The sequence below is a fragment of the Sylvia atricapilla genome, chromosome 14 (assembly GCF_009819655.1).
Source record: "Sylvia atricapilla isolate bSylAtr1 chromosome 14, bSylAtr1.pri, whole genome shotgun sequence".
Lineage (NCBI taxonomy): Eukaryota > Metazoa > Chordata > Aves > Passeriformes > Sylviidae > Sylvia > Sylvia atricapilla.
This window is the reverse complement of record NC_089153.1, coordinates 2,507,460-2,529,175: the sequence shown is the minus strand read 5'-3', so window position 1 is coordinate 2,529,175 and position 21,716 is coordinate 2,507,460. Positions and strand designations below refer to the sequence as shown.

General features: G+C 47.4%; 3 protein-coding genes across 3 annotated transcripts in view; all 3 read left to right on the top strand.

The window, feature by feature from the left end:
• LOC136367737 (protocadherin alpha-2-like) overlaps positions 1 to 21,716 on the top strand; it is a 90,915-nt gene that overhangs the window by 4,953 nt on the left and 64,246 nt on the right. The window lies entirely within an intron of this gene.
• Positions 932 to 3,991, top strand: LOC136367679 (protocadherin alpha-2-like). Its single transcript, XM_066329481.1, is given in 3 exon segments — positions 932 to 2,155; positions 2,157 to 3,446; positions 3,947 to 3,991. Coding segments are annotated over 3 exon segments (2,559 nt in total).
• On the top strand, positions 7,448 to 13,943 carry LOC136367678 (protocadherin alpha-C1-like). The gene is given in 5 exon segments (XM_066329480.1): positions 7,448 to 7,475; positions 10,304 to 10,785; positions 10,788 to 10,853; positions 10,855 to 13,281; positions 13,929 to 13,943. Coding segments are annotated over 5 exon segments (3,018 nt in total).

Below are 21,716 nucleotides of genomic sequence, written 5' to 3'. Positions count from 1 at the left end.
CTTTACTCGATTGGAAATATACTTCAGAAGGCAAAACAATTCTTCTATGGACAGACACAGGTACTCTTCGTAACATGAATTTACTGTGTTATTTACTGTACAAAGAACCGAGGAGAATGTGTGGAATTGCTCAGCTACATCCCCGTCACAAAGCCATGAAAAGGTAAGCAATTTCTGTTTCTAGCATTCATGGACTAAACCAAATACATTAAATGGGAATCTATGTCTTCTGAAGACCTGAGTACTTTCTGCAGATGGAAGATGGAGGATACAATCTTCTTCTGTAGAGGAAAAAACAGAAATGTTTTCCTGAAGAAAACGTAAATAAGAAAATTGAGTTTTGCCTCCTCAGGCATAAGAGAAGATAAGTCCGGAGATCAGAAGTGGGGTAGGCTTCATGCAGTGAAGATATTCCTAGGTGTGATCCCTGGGTTAATATGAGCGTTCAATGATATGTACCTTTTCGCAAATGTACTTCTGAATTAAAGTGCCTTTAGGAAGGAGAAGTGGAAGAGGAGAAGGAGAAGGGGAGGAGACGAAAGAACCAACTATTACCGCTGCGGAGAAAGGCAGGATTCGGAAGGGAAATCGCGGGGCGCGTCGGCCGAGCGGGCGGAGCCGCGGCAGGTCCATCCCCGCACGGAGCCGCGGCGGCCGCGGTCGGAGGGCGGCGGCTCACGGAAGGAGCCGCGGTCGGACACCAGGTGCCGCTGTTGGCCGCGAAGGAGCCGGGAGACGGGGAAGGGCGGCAGCTCCTCCCCGAGCCTCAGTCACGGCGCCGTCAGCAGGAGGAAGAATGCGGTGGACCGGCCTGGGCGAGACGCCGAGAAAGCCGAGCGATTTGCCGCTGCTCCCAGGGAGACCCTAAGGCGGGGGAGCGGCGGAGAGCGGATCAGAGTCAGGGAAGGTCCCGGAGGCGATAGCGGCGGCGATGCGGTGGGGGCCCGTGCTGCGGGTGCTGGTGCTGCAGGCGGCCTGGGCGCTGGCGGGCGGGCAGGTGCGGTACTCGGTGCCGGAGGAAGCCGAGGCCGGCACGGTGGTGGGCCGTCTGGCGCAGGACCTGGGCCTGGAGGCGGGCGAGGCGGAGGCGCGGCGGCTGCGGCTGGTGGCGCAGGGCCGGCGGGCGAGCGTGGAGGTGAGCGGGGCGAGCGGCGCGCTGCTGGTGAGCTCGCGGCTGGACCGGGAGGAGCTGTGCGGCAAGAGCGCGCCGTGCGCGCTGCGCCTGGAGGTGCTGGTGGAGCGGCCGCTGCGCGTCTTCCATGTGGAGCTGGAGGTCACCGACATCAACGACAATGCCCCCATCTTTCGTGTGGAAGAAGAAGCCCTTAACATCGCGGAGTCATCGGTGCCGGGGTCTCGTTTCCCGCTGGAGGGTGCTTCGGATGCGGATATCGGATCGAACGCGCAGCTCTCCTACACGCTCAGCCCCAGCGACTATTTCAGTCTTGATCATCAGGGGAATAATGACCGGAGTGCCTCTTTGGGTCTTATTCTAACGAAATCTCTGGACCGCGAGACGATTCCCGTTCACCGGTTGGTGCTGACGGCGAGTGACGGGGGCCGGCCGTCTCTGACAGGGACAATGGAGCTGGTGATCACTGTGGTGGATGCGAACGACAACGCGCCCCAATTCAACCAGTCGGTGTATAAAGTTAAAGCCTTAGAAGGTTCAGAGCTCGGGACTCTTTTAGTCACTCTTAGTGCCACAGATCCTGACGAGGGGATCAATAGCGATATTATATATTTATTTAGTAGACGTGTTAATACGAAAGTTAAAGAAATGTTCACTATCGACGAAAGCAAGGGAGAAATTAGACTTCAAGGCAAATTAGACTATGAAGAAATAGATAGTTACGAGATCCCTATAGAAGCAAGGGACAAAGGCTTTCCTCCGCTGTCGGGCCACTGCAAGGTGGTGCTGGAGGTGCTGGACGTGAACGACAACGCGCCGGAGGTGCGGGTGACGTCGCTGTCGGTGCCGGTGTCGGAGGACGCGGCGGTGGGGACGGTGGTGGCCCTGCTGAGCGTGTCGGACCGGGACTCGGGGGCGAACGGGCGCGTGCGGTGCTGGGTGTGGCCGGCGTCGCCGTTCGGTCTGGAGGCGACGTTCGCGGGCTCGTACTCGCTGGTGCTGCGCGAGGCGCTGGACCGGGAGCGGGGTGTCGGAGTACGAGGTGGAGGTGCGTGCGGAGGACGGCGGGGCGCCGGCGCTGCGCGCCAGCCGCGGGCTGCGGGTGCCGGTGTCGGACGTGAACGACAACGCGCCGGCGTTCGCGCAGGCCGTGTACACGGTGCTGGCGCGGGAGAACAACGCGGCGGGCGCGGAGCTGGCGCGGCTGTGGGCGCGGGACCCGGACGAGGCGGGCAACGGGCGCGTCAGCTACTCGGTGTGGGAGGGCGGCGCGGCGGCCGCGTCGTCGTCGTGGTCGTCGTGGTCGGGGGCGGCGGGCGGCGGGTGGCGGCCGGCGTCGAGCTACGTGTCGGTGGACGCGGAGAGCGGGCGTCTGTGGGCGCTGCAGCCGCTGGACTACGAGGAGCTGCAGGTGCTGCAGTTCGAGGTGCGCGCGGTGGACGCGGGGGAGCCGCCGCTGTGCGGGAACGCCACGGTGCAGCTCTTCGTGCTGGACGAGAACGACAACGCGCCGGCGCTGCTGCCGCCCGCGGGCTCGGCGCCGGAGGCGGGCGGCGCGGCGGCCGAGGCGGCGCGGGCGGCGCAGGCGGCGGGGGGCTCGGTGTCGGCGTCGGACACGCTGTGGGCGTGGGCGGCGTGGGGGGCGCCGGCGGGGCAGGTGGTGGCCAAGATCCGCGCCGTGGACGCCGACTCGGGCTACAACGCGTGGCTGCGCTACGAGCTGTGGGAGCCGCGGGGCAAGGGCCCCTTCCGCGTCGGGCTCTACAGCGGCGAGGTGAGCACGGCGCGGGCGCTGGACGAGGCGGACGGGCCTCGCCACCGGCTGCTCATCGTCGTGCGCGACCACGGCGAGCCGGCGCGCTCGGCCACGGCCACGCTCAGCGTGTCGCTGGTGGAGGCGGCCGAGGCGGCGCTGGCCGCGGCCGGGGGATCGTCGTCGTCGTCGCGGGCGGCGCCGGGCGCGGACGCGGGTGCCGGGGCGGCCGGCGCGGCCACCAACGTGTGGCTGGTGGTGGCCATCTGCGCCGTGTCCAGCCTGTTCCTGCTGGCCGTGGTGCTGTACGGGGCGTCGCGCTGGGCGCCGCGGGCGGCCGTGCTCTCGGGGCCCGGGCCCACGACGCTGGTGTGCGCCAGCGAAGTGGGCAGCTGGTCGTACTCGCAGCGCCACAGCCGCAGCCTGTGCGTGGCGGACGGCGCGGCCAAGAGCGACCTCATGGTTTTCAGCCCCAACTTCCCTCCGCCGCCTCCTGGTCCTGCTGCAGAAAGCGGTTCTGCCGGGAAGGGGCCGTCTCTTTCGCCTCTTGCTTCAAGCGTGGTAAGATTCTTCGACAACTTACTTTTTTTGTTTCCCTCTCTTTGGACGTACGATATACTTAATAAATCGATCTTCGATCTATTAAAGCAACTTTTATGTGATCAGAGTTTTACAACATTGTCCTTGCTTTGCAGTGTGTTGTGTTCAGACGTGGTGATTCTTTAGACCCGCGTTTTCGCATTTTGAAAATTAATTTTCTTGTTACCTGACTGCCCTTCAAAATCTTCTTGCCTTCATTTCTTTTTTAATTAAAAAAAAAGTCTTTTATAGGACGTTATTTTTATCATGGGTTTTGTAATTTTTTTTTTTTTTTTTTTTTTTTTTTTTTTTTTTTTTTTTTTTTTTTTTTTTTTTTTTTATTACTGCCTACTTGGCTTCAAATTGCAATACTCGGTCTTAGGGAATATTTTCTTTTCCTGTTTTAATAGCCTTTCCATCTCTGCGTTGTTCAGTAGGTCCATGCTTGTCTCATGGTAAATGTACTTTTGTCTTTGAACCAGGTGACTTTATGCTTATTTGATTACTATCGTGTCTATGTGCGTTAAGGCACACTCATGAGTTTAGGAGATTTAGGACCTTTCTGATTGTTGCGATTCGCCACTCTTGAGTAGCTGAAATATACGCGGTAATAATTTTGGGATGAAATATTGATGGAGGTTGTGAATATTGTTCTGTTCCTGGAAGTCCGTCGAATATATCTGCGTGTGTGAGGGTGGAGTGAAGTAAAATTCTGGTTGCTGTGTGGAAAAATGGAGAATTTTTGAGGGAGGGGTTGCTCAGTGGCCATTCCCCACAACCTGATCTCACATTTCATAGTGATGGGGCATCTCGTTTATCCTATCCGTACAGAAATATCTGTGGAAAGAAGAGTCCAAATTTGGTAGGAGTGGAAAGAGGACGGAAAAATGGTTAAGGGAAAATTATAAAGGAAATTTTGTGTGGTGTTCAACAGTCCGGGGATGGTAGGTTGAAAGCTTTTGGCTCTCACAGCAGTAGAGCAGAAAAAACAAGAGAACAGTTTTGATACTAGTTTCCTCAGCGATTTCCAGACATAGAGACCAATTGTTTAATTACCGAGTGGTTTTCGACACCATTATTTTTCAGCTAGTCCTGTCCGTGCCCTGATGGCACTGAATTGACTCCGTTCTCACCTCGGCCAGCTTCGAAGCACTCTTTGAGATAAGATTTTAGGGTCATGTTTAGGGTTTCTTGTCCAGTGTCACAAAATTAAAGTAATTTTTAAGGGGAAAAGAGAAGATCTATCTCATTTAATTTTCTCTATAGCTGAAAAGCGAAATGTGTAAAGCTGCCGGGGTAATACAAACAAGCACCGCATGAATAATTTCGTGTTATGTATTCAATTCGTTTGGTAAAACCCCCATATTTTTAAGACACAGTGATATCTGAAAACGCGGTATTTTTATTTTGACAAAGAACACTTGGTTGGGCTTTGAGCTAATAGAATTCTTTCGATGCAGGACACGGGCTGAAGAACTTAAATGACGGGTAGTTATTTCCGAAATTACGAGACCGGTCCTTATAGATGTGCAGAAAATAGCAACGAATTTTGAAAACTTCCTGTTCCTTTTGAAAAGTATCGTAGGATATCGTAGGAGTGGATTATCTCTTGTCGATCCGTAGAAAATCATTTGAATGTGTCCCACGGTGTCCTCTTTCCTTCTCTTAGATCACTTAGCACCGGCTTTGAGTTCTTTGTGTATTTGCTGGGGGTTGTTTGTTTATTCTCCTCTGATGGTGAACGGGAGTCGCGTGCCGAAGGGGAGTGGGTCATCACCACTTAACAATTACCACTTAACATCACCACTTCACTAGGAGTGAACTACCTTCACTTGTGAGTAGCAAGGTTTACCCTAGCTCTGTAGAACTGTCACCTCTTTCCTTTATTCACGTGAATGTGATGAAACCATGGTTTTCTAAAGGAAAACCATCTATTTAAAACTTTTAAACAGATGTAACTACCTCTGTAGTAGATGGAGAAACAGCATCTGCGCACATATGTGGGAAGCGACTCATTTCTTTGGGTTATGATTGAGGGCGATGTGCGGTCACAGTGCCGGTCGTTTGGGACAGGGGAGGATTTGGCTTCTGCTCGGTTCCGCTTGGTTTCTCTAACTGTAGTAATGAGTTAAAGACCTTGGTTATAGACATATACTTTCAGGACAGTATTTCAATATTTCTGTTAGAAGCATAAAGCAGTCTTAACTTTATAAACAGCTCGTGGGCGCTTTTACTTCATGGAATAGTCTAGGCAGGGCTCGTTAGCAGAAGGCTCTAGAATATCCGTCAGTGCCTTGAATAAACGACGCCGATTTCGCGCAGAGCCGTCAGTCGCTGCCAGCCCAGGCTCTTACCGCCGCACGTTGTTCTGGAGAGTGATGCTGATTAACGCGATGTCACCAGGCACAGCGCAGCGCTGGCAGCCGAGGCGGGGCTGGCAGCCGGGAGCGCTGCTGAGCGCTTCTGCGGGCGGCTCCGGGAGCCGGAGAGGCGGACGGCGAGCGTCTGCAGCGCCTGCTCCGCCGTGGTGGCGGGAGGATGTTTTGCAGCTTCCAAACGAGATTTTACAGGCAGGGAAATGCCCGGCACGGCTACTTCGGAGCTGTGAGAGACTCCGAGTGCTCGGCTCGGAGCCGCTCCTGCCCTACGAGCGGGACTGAGCTCCTGTACCCGCTGTCGCTGGTGTCCTCCTCGGCAGCTTCCGTCAAGTCCGGTGGTTTCTGGCTGGGGGTCAACAGAGCGATCTGTGTCCTCGTGTTAAAGAAACGGGTTCTTGCCTGCGGAGTACTGAATAGCATGTCGTGGGTACCTGTTTCTGTGCCTTGATGCGGGTAATGAGGATTTTCGTGGGAATCTAGAAATCCTTTGCATATGAGATTGTTATTTTGGGCTGCTGGTAGCTAAAAGTCATCTCTGCTCCCGCGTCCCCCCGGAGCAGCTGCGAGCTTTTTGAAGGGCATCCTGACACCACTGCTCGCTCTGCCAGCAGGCGCAGCCTGCCTCGGCAAAGGGGACGGGCTCAGAGCAGATCAGCCGGGAGATGCTGCCAGAATTTCTGTCAGCCCCATCCTCCGGGAGAAGCGTGGGGCTGAGAATGAGCCTGGGCTGGGGGACTCCCGCAGGGCTCAGCGCGGGCTGACTGCCGCTCCTCCCGAGCAGGAGGAGCCCGGTGTTTCGGGTAGCCGGGGCACCCTGTCCTTCCTCTCTGTGAAAGGTGATATCGGGGTCCTGGCACCTCTGTTGGCGGCTCCACGCTGGCGATTTGGGCTCCGTCCGAGGTCCGGTCATCCTTGGTTCTCAGGCAGACCCTATTTACTGCCAGGTTCCCATCATTGTGGGAGATTTTCATGTGCTCCTTTCGGGCGGCGGTGAGGGCTGGAGCTGCCCTCTGGGGACAGCAGCCGCTGCGCAGAGCGGTTTCCTTGGGAGGAGAAACAGCAGAGCTGTTGCTCCGTCTGTTCTCCTTCACAGGTTCCCCTCGTGTCTCTCGAAGAAGTTCAGTGCCCTAATTTAGCACCAATGGGCGCCCCTTAGTTCTGGTCAGCTCCCCAGGGATTTTCCCAAGCCGCGGTACCGAGCAGGACGTGTCCTGCAAACCTCCATCGAAGGCACCAACTCTGATGCATTGCCCGCGGAAACGGCGCTTTTGAATCATTGCTGACGTGACGGTGATGCTCAAACACGAGTGTCCCTTGTGTGGTGCTTGAGTGTCCCTTGTGTGGTGCTCCACAGCCACGATGCAAATCGGTTTTGCTCTTTGCCTTTATTTTTTGCCTTTGCTGGTTTAACATTTTCTTCTGGCAGCCACCGTTGTTCTGAGCACAAGGTGCGTGGCTGGACTAGTGACGTCTAATCGCAGGAAAAGGGGGAGGATCGGCCGAAAATGTAAGACGGGGAGAGAGAATGAGTGCGCTCCGAGGTGGGGTAAGGGCAAGCAGAGGAACGTGGAGGAAGAGCTCTGTGAACATGTCAGGGAGTGAGACATGACGAGGGGTCGTGTGGAAGTGAATGGTACCTCAGAAGGATCGCAAAGATGAATTCCTCCATGAGCTGGGTCAAATGGGCTCTAAAGCAGAGAGAAGGGAATAGGGAGTGGTTTGGATATGGCATACTGAAGGCAAACGTAAGATGAGGGGGGTTTAAACAGAGGTTAAATTGTCTGCTGTGATACCAAGGGAAGTGTCTGTGTTAAAGATGTTTAATACAACTTAATTCTTTAATACAGCATAATAATGTAATTAGGGTAAGTGACTTGAAATGGAGAGGAGACCTTTGAGATTGGAGACCCTGAAAAGAAGGATTAGGTGGAAGGGTGGCCCAAAAGGCTGAGTAGGGACACTGTTATAAAGGTACACTTGAGACTGCCTTGAGCTGGATGTGGAAGGGAAAGCACAAACAGGCAGGGAGGAACATGCCTGGGACTCAGCCAAGCAGAGCACTGGCTTCACACAGCGGGCAAGGCTGGATTCTGCCCCCGTGGCACAACCGTGTTATTCCCTTCATGGCAGCAGTGTCTGTGCTGTAACTGGCCCTCGATATTTAATATTACTCGGCACTGGATCTTGGCTGTGGCCTGGAGCTGTTTACCTGAGTGATGTGCAGGTCAGATATTCGTGTGCTGGGAAGGATTGGGAAGGCAGAGTGGTAGGATCTGGGTGCTGAGATGGTGCTGGCAACCCATGCACGTTCTGGTGAGCAAAGCTGCCTGATACATCACTGTCCAAGAGGAAAATGACAACAGGATAATCTATGCCAAAACACTTAAGCAGGGTGGTGAAGTTTAAAAATAATGTTAAAAACAATTGACAACAAATTTACTTGGAGTCCTGTAAACAAGCACTGGGCAATGGTGCAAAATTAGAGATGTAGCAGAAAGATTAAGAACTTATTTCATGCTTAATGAGTAGTAAATGAATGGAATAAAGACTAATATCATTGTAGGCTGCCAGATACTTCTCAAAAGGTGAGTACATCTGAGAGGTAAATGTTCATTACTTTGGTTTTGGCCATTCATTAATCAGTTTCTTCTAGCACTGCTAGTATTTCAGGCACCAGGATGAATAAATACAGCTTGTCGTTACAATATTATATTTGAGGAAAATCTGCCTTTGAGAGGGTTTGTCCGTTCAATAGGAGGACGTTGAGCCCAAAATTCTTGGGTTTCTTCATTGTAAGCTAGGTGACAAACGGGCAGGTAGAGGCTGTTTGTTATACCTGTGTGTACACCTGAGGGATCAACGTGGCTTTTCAGCTCTTCCTGGGCAGATGGGTTTGTCCTTGCTGCAGGTTAATGTTAAGGAAATATATCACTCTTTCCTGTGACTTTAATAGATGTTATTGCTTTGGTTCAGGGTGTTTAGAACGATTGTGCATCAGTAAAGAGCAGTAAACCCAGCAACTTCTCAGGTACTGTAGATGACATGGTTGCAGAAGTTGAATCTAGGGCAGATTGGGAGTGGGGGGAGTCTGGATGACAATTCTGTACTGATTGGGTAGGATCTGGATATTTCTGCACTTAAAAATCAAGACAAGGGAAAGGGATAAGTACAAACCATGAGTATTTGCATTGTATACTGTGTGCAGTGGGTTATTATGTCCTCTCTGAATTGGGGTGGATGCACAGCAGCAGCTCTGTAGCTTTCTCTCAGCCTTCTGCTGCCACCCCTGCTTCCCCCTGAGCTGTAAGAGATTCGGTAGCATCAATGAGCAGAAGTAAAATGCAACATTCAGATACTGCCAGGACCTCCTGGAGTTAAAAAAACTCACATCTGCAGACAGCTGTGCTGGAGCAGACCAAAATGTGTTCCAGTGTGCCAGGATGAGAACCTTTTGCTGAGTTGTGAAGATGCAAACAGATGTATTGATTTTTTTTTTAATTTAATGTACAACTTTTGGCTGTGCTCCAGATTTTCTCCCATTTTGAAAGCCCCTGTGTATACTACATATAATTTAAATGTTCTGTTTCACTTGCCTGGAAATTCTCAGCTGCAGAAAGAAACAATGAATATGAGAAGGATTAAGATCTGTCCTTGTCACATTTATAGCCTCTTGCTTTTGATCGATCAGGATTTCATCATAACAAGCTCTCACAAAGGGGAACTGGAAATAGAGGAGATGGAGGTGCTGCCAGGGCCCATCTGTATAAACTGCTGCTGAAGATCATTCCAGGAAGGTTTCCCAGAAGGATATTTTGAAATGCTTTTCTTCCCTCTCGTACCTGCTTTGGGGTGTAGGTGGTAACCCTTCCCTCTGTGTGGAAAGCTGGAGGAGCAGAGAGCTTTGATGGTTTTTTTTCCCATTCATGATCTACAGTCTCTGTGTGGTATCAGCTCGTCTCTTCCCACAATTCCTGGGCATGTCCTAAATGCAAAACCTCTTTGGTGCCGATATTTAGCTCTATACGAGTAGTTGAACTGCTGCAGCGTCCCATTTTCCCCTGCCACTCGAGCCAGCCCCATCCTGCTTTGGCGGGCTGGATGGGAGCTCGTCTGTGGCTAGGGGTGATCTGACTGTCAGAGCAGAGGAGCAGAGACTCTTCTCTCCAATAATTCCTGTTAATTCCCCTTGCTCAGAAGGTGAAGCAGAAAAGAGACTGTTTCTTTTTCCTTTTCTCATTTTCTCTTTCTCTCCCCGCTGCTTTTTTTTTTTTTTTTTTTTTTTTTTTCCCTCCCGTAAAGTTTAACAGGGGTAGAGTCGACTGCCTCCTTTAATTGCGCTCTTAAAACCCCTCTGGGAAATGTTGTGCTCAGCCGGAGCGTGCCTGGGCTGTGCTGACCCATGTTTAGCCGATGCCTGTCACTTCTCATCCACCTTTCCCTTCCACCGCGGTTCCCTGACAGCGCTCGGCAGCGCGTCCTCCCGCTGCCTCTCCCGCAAGGAGCGGAGGGAGGAGGGGGCTCCGCTCCGCATCTCTTTTCCGCGGAAACACATCCATGACGCGCACTCGGCTGCGCTCAGCCCCCCGCTCCATCTCCGTCGGGGCGTTAAAAAAAAAAGAGGGGAAGGGAGAGGAAAGGGGCGGAGGAGCAGCCGGCGGGACAGCGGCGGCGGGGGGAGCGCAGCCCCGTCCCCGGGTGCCGCAGGTGTCGCCGCGGCCTCTGGGTGGCGTCGCCGCCGCTGCCCGTCTAAGAACCGCGCGGGGCCGGCGCTCCGGTCACAGCGAGCGGCGGCGGGCGCAGCGCTGCGGAGCTGCCGCCTCGCCCCGCACGGCAGCCGGCGGCACGGCCGCGGGGGGAGCGGAGCCGCCGCGGAGCCTCCCGAGCCTGCACCGGACTCTTCGCTTTGCCGCCGGCGCGCCCCGCTGCCCGTTCGCTTCGCGCCCGGGAGCTTGGGGTGTCCGCCGAAATTCTGGATTATGTTCCTGCTGAGCCGGTCTGCGGGGAGCTGAGCCAGGGGAGGAAGCATGCGGGGCTATTTAATGGTTTTCTGCCTTATTTGCTGCACCGCGGACGGGCAAATAGCGTATTCCATCGCCGAGGAAACAGAGCGTGGAGCGTCTGTTGGAAACATAGCAAAGGATTTAGGAATAGATGCAGCTACACTTTCAGCTCGGAAATTTCGCATGATCACCGGTTCAAGTAAGCAATATTTTAATATAAATGCCAGCACAGGGGCTTTGTCTGTTAACGAGCCCATAGACAGAGAACAGCTTTGTGAATTAAAGTCTGTCTGTCTTCTGAATTATGAACTCGTGTTAGAAAACCCTCTAGAGCTTTATAGGATGGAATTCAAAGTCTTGGACATAAATGACAACTCCCCCAGCTTTCCCTTAAGTGAATATCATATAAACATGCCTGAGTTCCTGTCACCTGGGGCACGGTTTACACTGCCTAGTGCCCAAGATCTTGATGAAGGTGCTAACAGTGTCCAGAATTATACTCTGAGCCCTGATGAACATTTCTATTTGGAAATGCAGATACGCGGGGATGGGAGTAAATATCCTGAATTGGTGCTGAAGAAAGCCTTAGACAGGGAGCAGCAAGCCACTCACAGACTTGTGCTTACAGCCAAAGATGGTGGGAACCCTCCAAAGTCTGGTGATGTCCCGGTCATTGTGACTGTGCTGGATACCAATGACAATGCACCAGAATTTGAGCACTCGGTCTACAGGGCGAGTATCTTGGAAAACTCCCCCAGTGGCACTTTGGTAGTCCAAGTGCACGCCACGGACTTGGATGAAGGTCCAAATGGAGAGGTCAGGTATTCCTTTAGCAATACAACTTCTGCTGACTTACAGCGAATGTTCTCAGTCCACCCACACACTGGGGAGGTGACAGTCAATGGCGTTTTAGCTGTTCAGAGACCCCTTCTCGAGATGCTTATTGAGGCGAGGGATAATGGGGCATTTGGCATGTCCAGCACAGCTAAGCTGCTGGTGGAAATCACAGACGTGAACAATCATGGCCCAGAGATTACAATTACATCCCTTTCCAGCCCCATTCCTGAGGATGCTGTTCCTGGCACAGTGATAGCTCTGCTGAGTATTTTGGATAAGGACCCTGGGGAGAATGGGAAAGTAACCTGCCAGATCTCTGAAAACCTTCCCTTCCAGTTAAAGCCTTCCCTTCAAAACTACTACAGCCTTGTCACCAGTGAGCTTCTGGACCGAGAGCTGATCAGTGAGTACAACATCACCATTACTGCCACAGACTTGGGTTCTCCTCCTCTCACCACTCAGAAGACTGTTTGGGTGCAGATTTCTGACGTCAATGATAACGCCCCTGTCTTCAGTGCTGATGCATTCGATGTGTTTGTGGAGGAGAACAACCCACTTGGTGCTTTTCTCTACCAGGTCTCGGCATCTGACCCCGATATAGGGGAGAATGGACGGGTCTCTTATGTGCTCAGGAATTCCACAGTTGCGGGCAGTGCCCTGACCAGCTTTTTGTCTATGAACTTGGCCAATGGGAGCATCTATGCAAAACGTGCCTTTGATTTTGAGCAGCTTAGGAGCTTCCACTTCCAAGTGGAAGCCAAGGACAATGGGTCACCAGCCTTGAGTGCTGCCGTAACAGTGAATGTTTACATCTCAGACCAGAATGACAATGCCCCAGCCATCCTGTACCCCATCAGCCAGAATGGCTCAGTAGCTGTGGAAGTTGTGCCCCGCCTGGCTGATGAGGACTACCTGGTGACCAAAGTGGTGGCAGACGATGAGGACAATGCACAGAATGCCTGGCTTTCCTATCACCTCACCCACTCCTCTGACTCCACCCTGTTCCAGCTGTCACCGCACACGGGCGAGCTGCGCACCACGCGCTCCATGCGCTCCACCGACTTCCTCAAGCACAAGGTGGTGGTGGTGGTGCGGGACCACGGGGAGCCACCGCTCTCCTCCACGGTGACAGTGGGCATCCTGCTGGCTGACACCCTGCCCCAGGCACTGCCGGACTTCGATGACAGCGGGGAACTGCCACCGCTGCTCAACGCTACCAACATCTACTTGATCGCTTCCCTCGCCTGTGTCTCCTTCATCTTTGCGGCGTTTATCTTCTTCCTCGCCATCATCCGGCTGTGCCGGTGCCGGACTTGCTGCTGCAATGGCTGCTGCTGCCCAGCTGATGACTATAAAAAGTATTGCTACAGTGTGCACATGCTTCCCAGCTCCCACCTCCCACCAGACATGCTGGAGGTCACTGGTGTGGGCAAACTCACTCACACCTACTTGTACAGGGCATCTGTAGGTCTTGGGCCTGGTAACAGCAGCATCCCAAATGGAGATGCTGGGAATGTTCCCAGTGGCTCAAGGTTACAGGTGCCAGGACCCTGCATCCAAGTGCAGCAGGTCCAGAGTGACCGGTTGAGTGCTGTCCTCGTGGTAAGTGCTTCTTCCTTTCACTTTTTTTCTCTCAGGCACGTGGCCTTGTGTCTGCACCAGGCTGCTCAGTGCAGAACACACTGAGGGCATTTGCAGGAAAACAGGTGTCAATTCATGGCACCTGGAGGAAATTTCAGGTTTTTTAATGTATTTTCTAAAGCCAAGAAGTTCTTCGGCTGAATTATTGTCATGGGATGACAAAAGAGATTTTTTTTCCACTGTAGACATTAAGGACCTTGAGACACAACTGAAGGCAAAGGTGTAAGTGAAAACTAAATACTTTGCAAGCCAAGCCATTATTTTCAGAGAGCTAAGTAGGGGCATGGTAAGAGTCCATGCAAGTTTCTAATCAATGGGTGGTTCCAAGATACACTCTAGAGTCTGTGATTTTATTGTTTTTTTTTTTTTTTATCCCTACCCTGCCATTCCTGAGATTTTTTTCATTGAGGGGGAGTAGTTTGTTGAGCCAAGATGCTGGTTTGCAATGCCTGAGGTAACACTGTGGTGGAATAGCTGTAGTTCCATATCCAACATCTCTTTAGGAAAAGTGACTTGTAGTGCTCATCTCACTTTCCAAGCAATCCACAGGTTTTGTGAATCTGAAGTAATTATCTTCTGGGCCTCTGACTGATCTGGTTTCTTCTCAGGAGGGTGATGAGTGATTTTTCAGGAGAAAATATCTTCCTGTGATTACAGTGTAGGGCTACATGGTGGGGTATGTCTGCAGGCCTAATCTGCTGGGTGTTGCTGTGTTACTTATCCAAGGTTCAGTTGTTTTATATCTATTTTTAATAGGTTCTGTAAGTTGTCTTTATATTTTTTATGAAGTTTTGAGATGTTTTGCCTGCAGACTGTCAAATTCCTTGGTGTGCATAACAGTAACTAACCACTGTTGGGTCAGGCCAGTACTCTGTGTCTGGTAAGAGCCACTCCAGATGTTTCTACGGGAAATGTAAGAACTCATGTTAGACAGACATGGTGTAATCTGCTTCCTGCTGTTGTTTTTTATTCTAGTTTACAATTATTAGAGGCTGTCCAAACTCTGTAGCCATCATGTTTATTTTCACCTGAAATCTTTATTGTACCTTTTAATATGTGTAAATGCCCAGCCCCTTTTTAAACCTTGATGTAGGGGTAGCTTCAAAAACTTCTTTGGATGATCAAATATACATTCAACTATATAACACTTTGATTTATAACTCTTGAATTTCCAAGTAGTGAATTTTTGTAAGCTTCCTTTCCTAGAAGAATTTAAATTTACTCTTCAGTATGCAATTAATTTCTCACGCCTTCCCTTATTTATATGTTGACCAGGTTTGATTTACACATGATGGTTTTGCTAGTATTTAATCAGTCATAATTAGTTTTAAATTCTGTTCTCTGAAGCAGCAGAGGGTTGCAGATGTTGTGGGTTTCTCACTGTTCAAAGAGGGGTGTGTGGAATACCGAGGTCTTGCAAAAGCAGAAGAGTGGGTGTCCTTCCTTAAGAAACTGTAGAGTCTAGGAAAACAGCAGCTGGCAGTATGTAAAGAAGGATCTGTACCTAATGCATTGGATGCTTTGGGAATATCATTGACTACTTGAGGATCTGAAAAACAAAAAAGTTGTGTTAGAACCTTTGTAATGGGGAGATAAAAAATGTTTTGGCAATATCTTGACTCAGAAGGTGTCCGCAAGAACCCTGACAGTGTCTGGGGGGTGTAACTTTGGCTAGAGAGTCATTCATAATTGCAAAATTAATAATAGGAATAAAAACAAAAAAAAAAACAAAACAACCCCCCCCCCCCCCAAAAAAAAACAAACCCCACCAAACAAACAAAAAAAAAACCCAAACAAAAACCCTCCAAAAATTGTCACAACTCATTTCTTTGTTCCAGTTGATCAAGATTTGGAAACTCAGGTTACCAACAAATTAAAGAACCAAATAATAGTAAAAATGCCCAAGTATCCCTAATCTCTATAATCAGAACAACTCTGATGTGTCTCATTTCATCTTGCTGTACTTTAGTCATTCAGGTGAATTTTTAAACTTATAACATGAGATACCTTTTGATAGTGGGCAAAATAAATCCCAGATGTCATCTTTGGCAATTTTATTTCTTTGGCTTCTAATACTCAGAGATGGGCAACCATAGATATGGCTTATGTGGAAATTCAAAGGCTATACATGAATTGAGCTGAGTAGGGGAGCAGAGGCAGTAAAAATCCATCTACTCTTGAAACAAAAATCATGCTGGTTATTATTAATTTGGTGCTGATCATTCCAGTGGCATTTGAGCTGGAGAATTAACTACCTATATATATATATATATATATATATATATACGTGTGTGTGTGTGTGTATCTACTATTAGAAATACTGGTTAAAATTTTTTAAATTTCATTTTGGATGTTTACTAAATGCAGTCTGTGTGTGCTTTCAGCCTGATTAATTTGGAGTTAAAAATATAAACCTACATGACCCTCTGAGCTTTTGAGGAGGGGTGCTTTTATTGCTCCCTAAGAGTATAAATGTAACAAAAAGGAAGTAATAAATACTTAAAAGGCACTAGGAGCAACTTCATAGTTATCATTCAAGGCACTGAAAAGTATTTCAAAATTACAATTTTAGCAGAACTTAAATAGACATGATTTTTATTTTTTTGGGTTTTTTGAATTGAGGAGGTGATTACAATTTTCAGGACATGTAGTACATGTAGTACAGTACCCACATACAAGAAAATGTAATTAAATTTCCAGAAATTGGATGTATTTTCAAAATTTGGGTTGATTTCTTTATTCATGTTCTGCTTTTTCTACTGAATTAAACAACAGGCTTGAATGGTTTTACACATGCAGACGCATGAGACCCATTTGTGCTTTTATATTTTCTATTTGGGTTAGAGCTATAAATAGCTCTGTGTATGGCCATAACAGCAGTAGAGTAAACTGTGATTGTATCTTTTACAGTATTTTGTTGTGTCTTTCTGCAGCATGGCATAAATGGCAGCTCAGTGAAAGGCTGGGTACGCCGCTGTGCTGCACAGGACACAAAGGCACCAGCGGTTACTAAAGTAAGCAGTGGTTCCCTGACTGATTTCTGGGATTGTGATGTGCCCGTGGATTGCTCCAGTCCTTTTGTTTGCTTGTGTTGGCCATTGTGCTGCACAAAAGGCCTGTGAGATATTTCCACATTCAGAGCATAGTGACCTCTCTGTGACTTGGCATTCGATATTTAGGTTACACCCAAAAATAGACGCGAACCTTGCAATGGAGAATTTTTCTCACTCAACTGTAATGGGAGTGGAATAATTTTGCACAACATGGCATGCATTTCCTGTGACAAAAATGGATCCACTTCCATTGAGACAGGCTGGCAACTGAGGCTGAACTGCTGCAGGCTAAGCATCAGTGGCTGCCTCACACAAGTGAAGACCAGATGTGTGTTTAAGCCCTTCCAGTGGCTAATTCTGATGAGGATAACACAGTCAAATGTAAGAGTGAAGGACCTTCCCAATTCTTCCTGTCAGTGCTAATAACAACCTGTCTAGAACCAGCAGTCTTATGCCCACATTACAAGAATTCAGTTTTTAGGAAGACTTCTTAGCTATGAATGTTGCTCCTGGGGTCAGGCCAAGCAAATCCTAAAAGGAGTGATGATCAAAGAAAATTCAGTGAGGGAAAGTGCCTCCTTCTGACCACTCCAATTGCCTTTCACAAAGAGGGATGTGTTCAGCAAAAGAACTGAGTCTTGTAAACTCTGCAAATGCCTGGACTGAAACTTTGCTTGTCTGATGACTGCCTTAGAGTGTTTTTTTTAGAAGTAGGTGAAGGGAGAGTGACAGGAGAAGCTGGTTGAGACAAAGGGCTTGAGGGAATCTGGAGAGTAATATGATTGTATTTGGAGATGGATAAGGGGAAGAGAAGGATGAGGCTGAATGGTGATGTGGGCTGAGGAAGGGTAATCCTTATATGAAAGCCTAACACAAGAAAACACAATTTAGATCAAGTCCAGTCCTTTCCTGTGTCAGTCACAATTTAATCTTAAATATTGAAATTCAAATAATGAAATTTTAATTGTAAAAAATAATAATAATAAGGAAAGTTATTCCTCCAAGGCTTTGAAATGCTCTTCTGACATCCTGCCAACTATTCTTTGCTATGAGTTTGTAGACTTTTGATTTTGTGCCAGGAATTCCCTTTTAGTATGAGTAGTTCCTTCTCTCTTTGCATCTTGCTTTATCCATGGCTTAGAAAGCAACCACATCCTTTCTAACCCTTTGTTTACCAAGCTGAACAAGTTGATCTCTTCCAGTCTTTTTTCTGTGGTCACCTCTGCACTTACCTGGTTATGCTGATATTCCTTCTCAGCATCAGTTTTTAATTTTTGGATATATATTTCTTGCTTGCAAATATGTGACCAGAATTATATATGTTTCAGGGAAAGGACTTCCTATGTACATAGGAATACTTCCTCACTCAGGTCATAGGGAATACATCACCTGATTCTTCTTGGGAGGCCAATTCCCTCCTCCATGGTTTTAATAAGTTGATTAATCAGTCACATAGTCATTATTGCAGAACTTCTTTGGGGGTAGAGGTGGATGGGTAAAGGTTAATTCCCAGCATGGTTCTTCTGCCCAAATTCATCCATATAAGTGCTTCATGTTTGAGCCTTAGATGTTAAAAATCTTAGTCGCCTGCTCTGAACATCTTTGTTATATGAGCTTAGACAAAGCCTACAGACAGCACTGAGAGCACATGAATGACTTTTGCCTTGACAGATATCCAGATTTTGAAGTGAATGATTCCATATGACTGTCCTCTGGAACTGTTGTCAGAATAACCCAACTTCTTGGGTCTTAAACCTTTCAATGCTGCACTGTATTCAATGTTCTACTGAAATCAGAATAGATGAGATGAATTTCTAGCTTGTTTCTATTGAAGAGAATTGAAAACCAGTCTAGGAAATTGTTGTCTTTGATAAATCTATGACTGTTTTCCTTCCTTTTCAGTGTACCTTCATTTATCTTTTAATCCTTCCTCCAAATTTGTATCCAAACAGAGTAATGAGCTTGTGGTCACAAAGGCTAGGTTTCACTGTTTTAAATTATGTCTGCAGTTGTTTTTCTTTAATGAGATTATTGTACTTCAGACTTGACAGGTTTATATTAAAAAAAAAAAAACAAACACAAAAACCACAAAGTAAACCAAAACAAATTATCTTCATTCCTATGCTTTTATTTATCAGTTCTTTTAGAAATCTATGATGGAAATCAGGTAGTGGGGAATTGAGGATTTTTAACTGTCAGCATTTTGGTTCTTCCTTGGTGACAGCAATTTCTGTGCCCTTGAGTAATTTGTCACATATTCAATGTCACCCTCAAGATACTGAAAGCAGAGGAAAATACAGATTAATTGTCATAAAATGGATTGGTGGCTCTAGGGGATCATTGGTCCATGTGTGCCATGTTTTTGTACCAATGGCCTGTGCATCCTCTGCTTCCTGGTGGAGACAAGCTGCTGGATTTTAGTGTGGCTCTAGAGAACTGTGTTAATGCTGTGTATTTGTGGGGTTACAGCTCACTTGCTTCAAAATAACAAAAGGAGTTGTGACTTGCTGAAGATTATTTAAAATTGCAGTTAATCAAAAGAATGGCAACAAAATCCAGCATCCAAACTTAAAAAGAGGGCAAGCAGGCACGTGGGAATTAAGGTATTTAGTTGAGAATTTGTGAGGAAAAGAAACAGGGAGGGCAATAGCTCAAAGATTTGGTGCTATCAGAGGCATTTGGAGAAGAATAAAAGCAAATTTGACCAATAAGGCAAGTGGAAGTTTAATATCATAAAAAGAAGGCACATTAAAAAAAAAGAAAAGGTTTGAAACCTCTCGTCTTTGAGCAGTCTCTCTAAGGAAAATGAACATATTTTTGTTCTTTGGATTCTTTCTTCTCCAAAGGAATGATTTTTATACTTTGATCTGTTAGTTCTTCCATCTCCCCCATGGCTGGTCACAGTCTGATGGGTCCTGACACTGTTTTTAGTGGCTTTTTACTTCCTTCTTACTCTGCAAAAGTCAAAGATCGTTGCACCATTGGCCTGCAAAATCAAAGTTTATGATGTTCCCTCACAAAACCCGAAGGTATTGATTCCAAAAGGTTCTGTGGTGCTACTTCTCAACCTTTTCCAATTCCTTTGTTGGGGTCAGAAGCAAAGGAGCAGGGAAGTCTTACAGCTGAGTGGGCTCTTCATCTTTTGAACTACACAGCTCTTTGCTCTTTGTCTTGGGAATGTGCTTTAGACAGCTTTTAGGTTCTGCTCTGTAGCCAAAATTTATATGGAGACTGGTGTAATATCCTTATGGTTAAAGCAGTTTTCATTGCATGATATTAAATTCACAGGATTGTGATCATACCTGTAGTATGATGGCATTTCAATAAAGGCTTGAATTCAGTCTTTAAGCTTTGTGATTTCAATAAAAGACAGATGTGGAGCTACTGGAGACAGGCCAGTGGTCAGCCTCTGAGGTAACAAAGGGACAGAAGCATTTCTCATATGTGGAAAGACAGAGAGCTGGGACTTTTAACCAAGAGAAGAGAAGGCAGTGGGGCTGGGAGCATCTCATTACTGTGTGAAAATACAGCCAGGCCCTTTTCAAGGGTGCTCAGTGAGAAGAAAAGAGGAGGATGCTCTGTCTAAACTTAAGTAGTTTGTTTTGTTGGTTGGGTTTTTTTCCTCTGTGATGATCTGAGCACTGTCACAGGTTGCCCAGGGAGACTGGGAAGTCTCCATCCTTGCAGATATTCAAAAGCCATCTGGACGTGGTCCCAGACAACCTGCTTTGCTTGACCCTGCTTGGGAAGTGGGGTTGGACAAGACAATCTCCAGAGATTCTTGTCCAACCTTAACCAGTCTGTGATTCTGTGCTGTCCTTAATGGAGAAGTTGACTCAGTTTTCTTCTTTGTAGAATATTAATCTTGTGGAATATGTCCTATGTCCATTCTATTATCTATGTATATCCCTCCAAGTGAAGTCTTCACTTCCATCGATTTATTGTTGTGTGTGGGTTTTGCTTTTTATTGAACAGTCATAAATACCCTAAAGATAATCAGTCTCTAAAGCTATTTGCTTTAAATATCATATTGGTTGGAAGGAGAGTTGGTGGAAAAAGAAAGTGATTTCTTCCCTGCAGTCAGAGGAGATATAACTGCTACATTATCTCACCTTTTTGGGGCTGGTGAAGTAGAATCACCCCAGCAAATGACTTCTATAATCAAAGTTGCCAGCTGGAATAGCTTCAAAGGATCTGGGGTTGTTGGTTTAGGACTGCTATTTGCACTTTCATCTTTGTTTTAATCTTATTATATATTTGTCTAGGGATTAGAATTAGCAAATTCCTGTCTTGTCTTCCACAGCACTGTGCTTCTCTACAAAGTATTCCACCTCTTTAATGCCTCTCACCTTATTTAAAAAACTACAGGAAAAATTAACCTGAGCTAATACAGAACATGGCAAGATGCCAGTTTGATCGTGGTCAGAATGGAGCTGCAGAATACAAATGTGCACTGACAAATATGATAACTTTGGAGCTGTTGGTCTGGTGAGGCCATTTAGCATTGTCGTGTCATGTTTTATAAGAACAGGTTTTCTTCACTCAACCTGCTCAAAGAGGATCCAGATGTTTCTGAATCAAATCCAAAACCATCAAGCTGTCACCATTCTATGAATTATACAGTTCATCTCCAAGTGTTTCTCTTCTGTTTTGTTTGTATTCTCAGCTAGGAGAGGGGGAAAATGTGGGTAATGTAGGTAACTGAGGTTCCTGCAAAACTTGTAAAACTGATAGTATTGGATTAAACTTGATTGGGTGGGGGAAAAAAAAAGAAACTTTGTGGCTGCCCAAGACATTTGGAAAGCCAAAGATGAGTTTAAATGTCCCTACTCCCTTTTAAACAGTTTCTGTAGAACAGAGATCTTGTTAGAATGGAAGTAGAACAAGGATGGAGTTACAATACTACTATTTTGTTGTAGTTTTTTTTTCTCCTCTAAAAACACTGACACATTTTTTCTCCTTTGTAAAAAATATATATTGGCTCTGAATTAATCAGAGTCTTGGCATAAGTGTTTTATGTGCAGTCTGGAAAATCTCCCTAATTTGTGGCCATTTCAAACACACTTACAATCTCAAAAAGATGTATATTGCATTATCTCATAACTTATTACATCTCTGTACTCAGGGTTTCCAGTCACCTCAAAGGTAGCAGAATTATTCTATTTATCAACCTTAATGTTGTATATTTAGACTGTTCCAAGTCTATATTTGGCTACTGCTAATGCTCAAGCCTGGTTTGCTTCCAATAAAGCTGGTGGAATTTTATATACAAAAGTGGTCTGCCTGAAAAACACTTTTTAGTTACTATTATAAATAGTGATGAGTCACTTAATATCATGCATT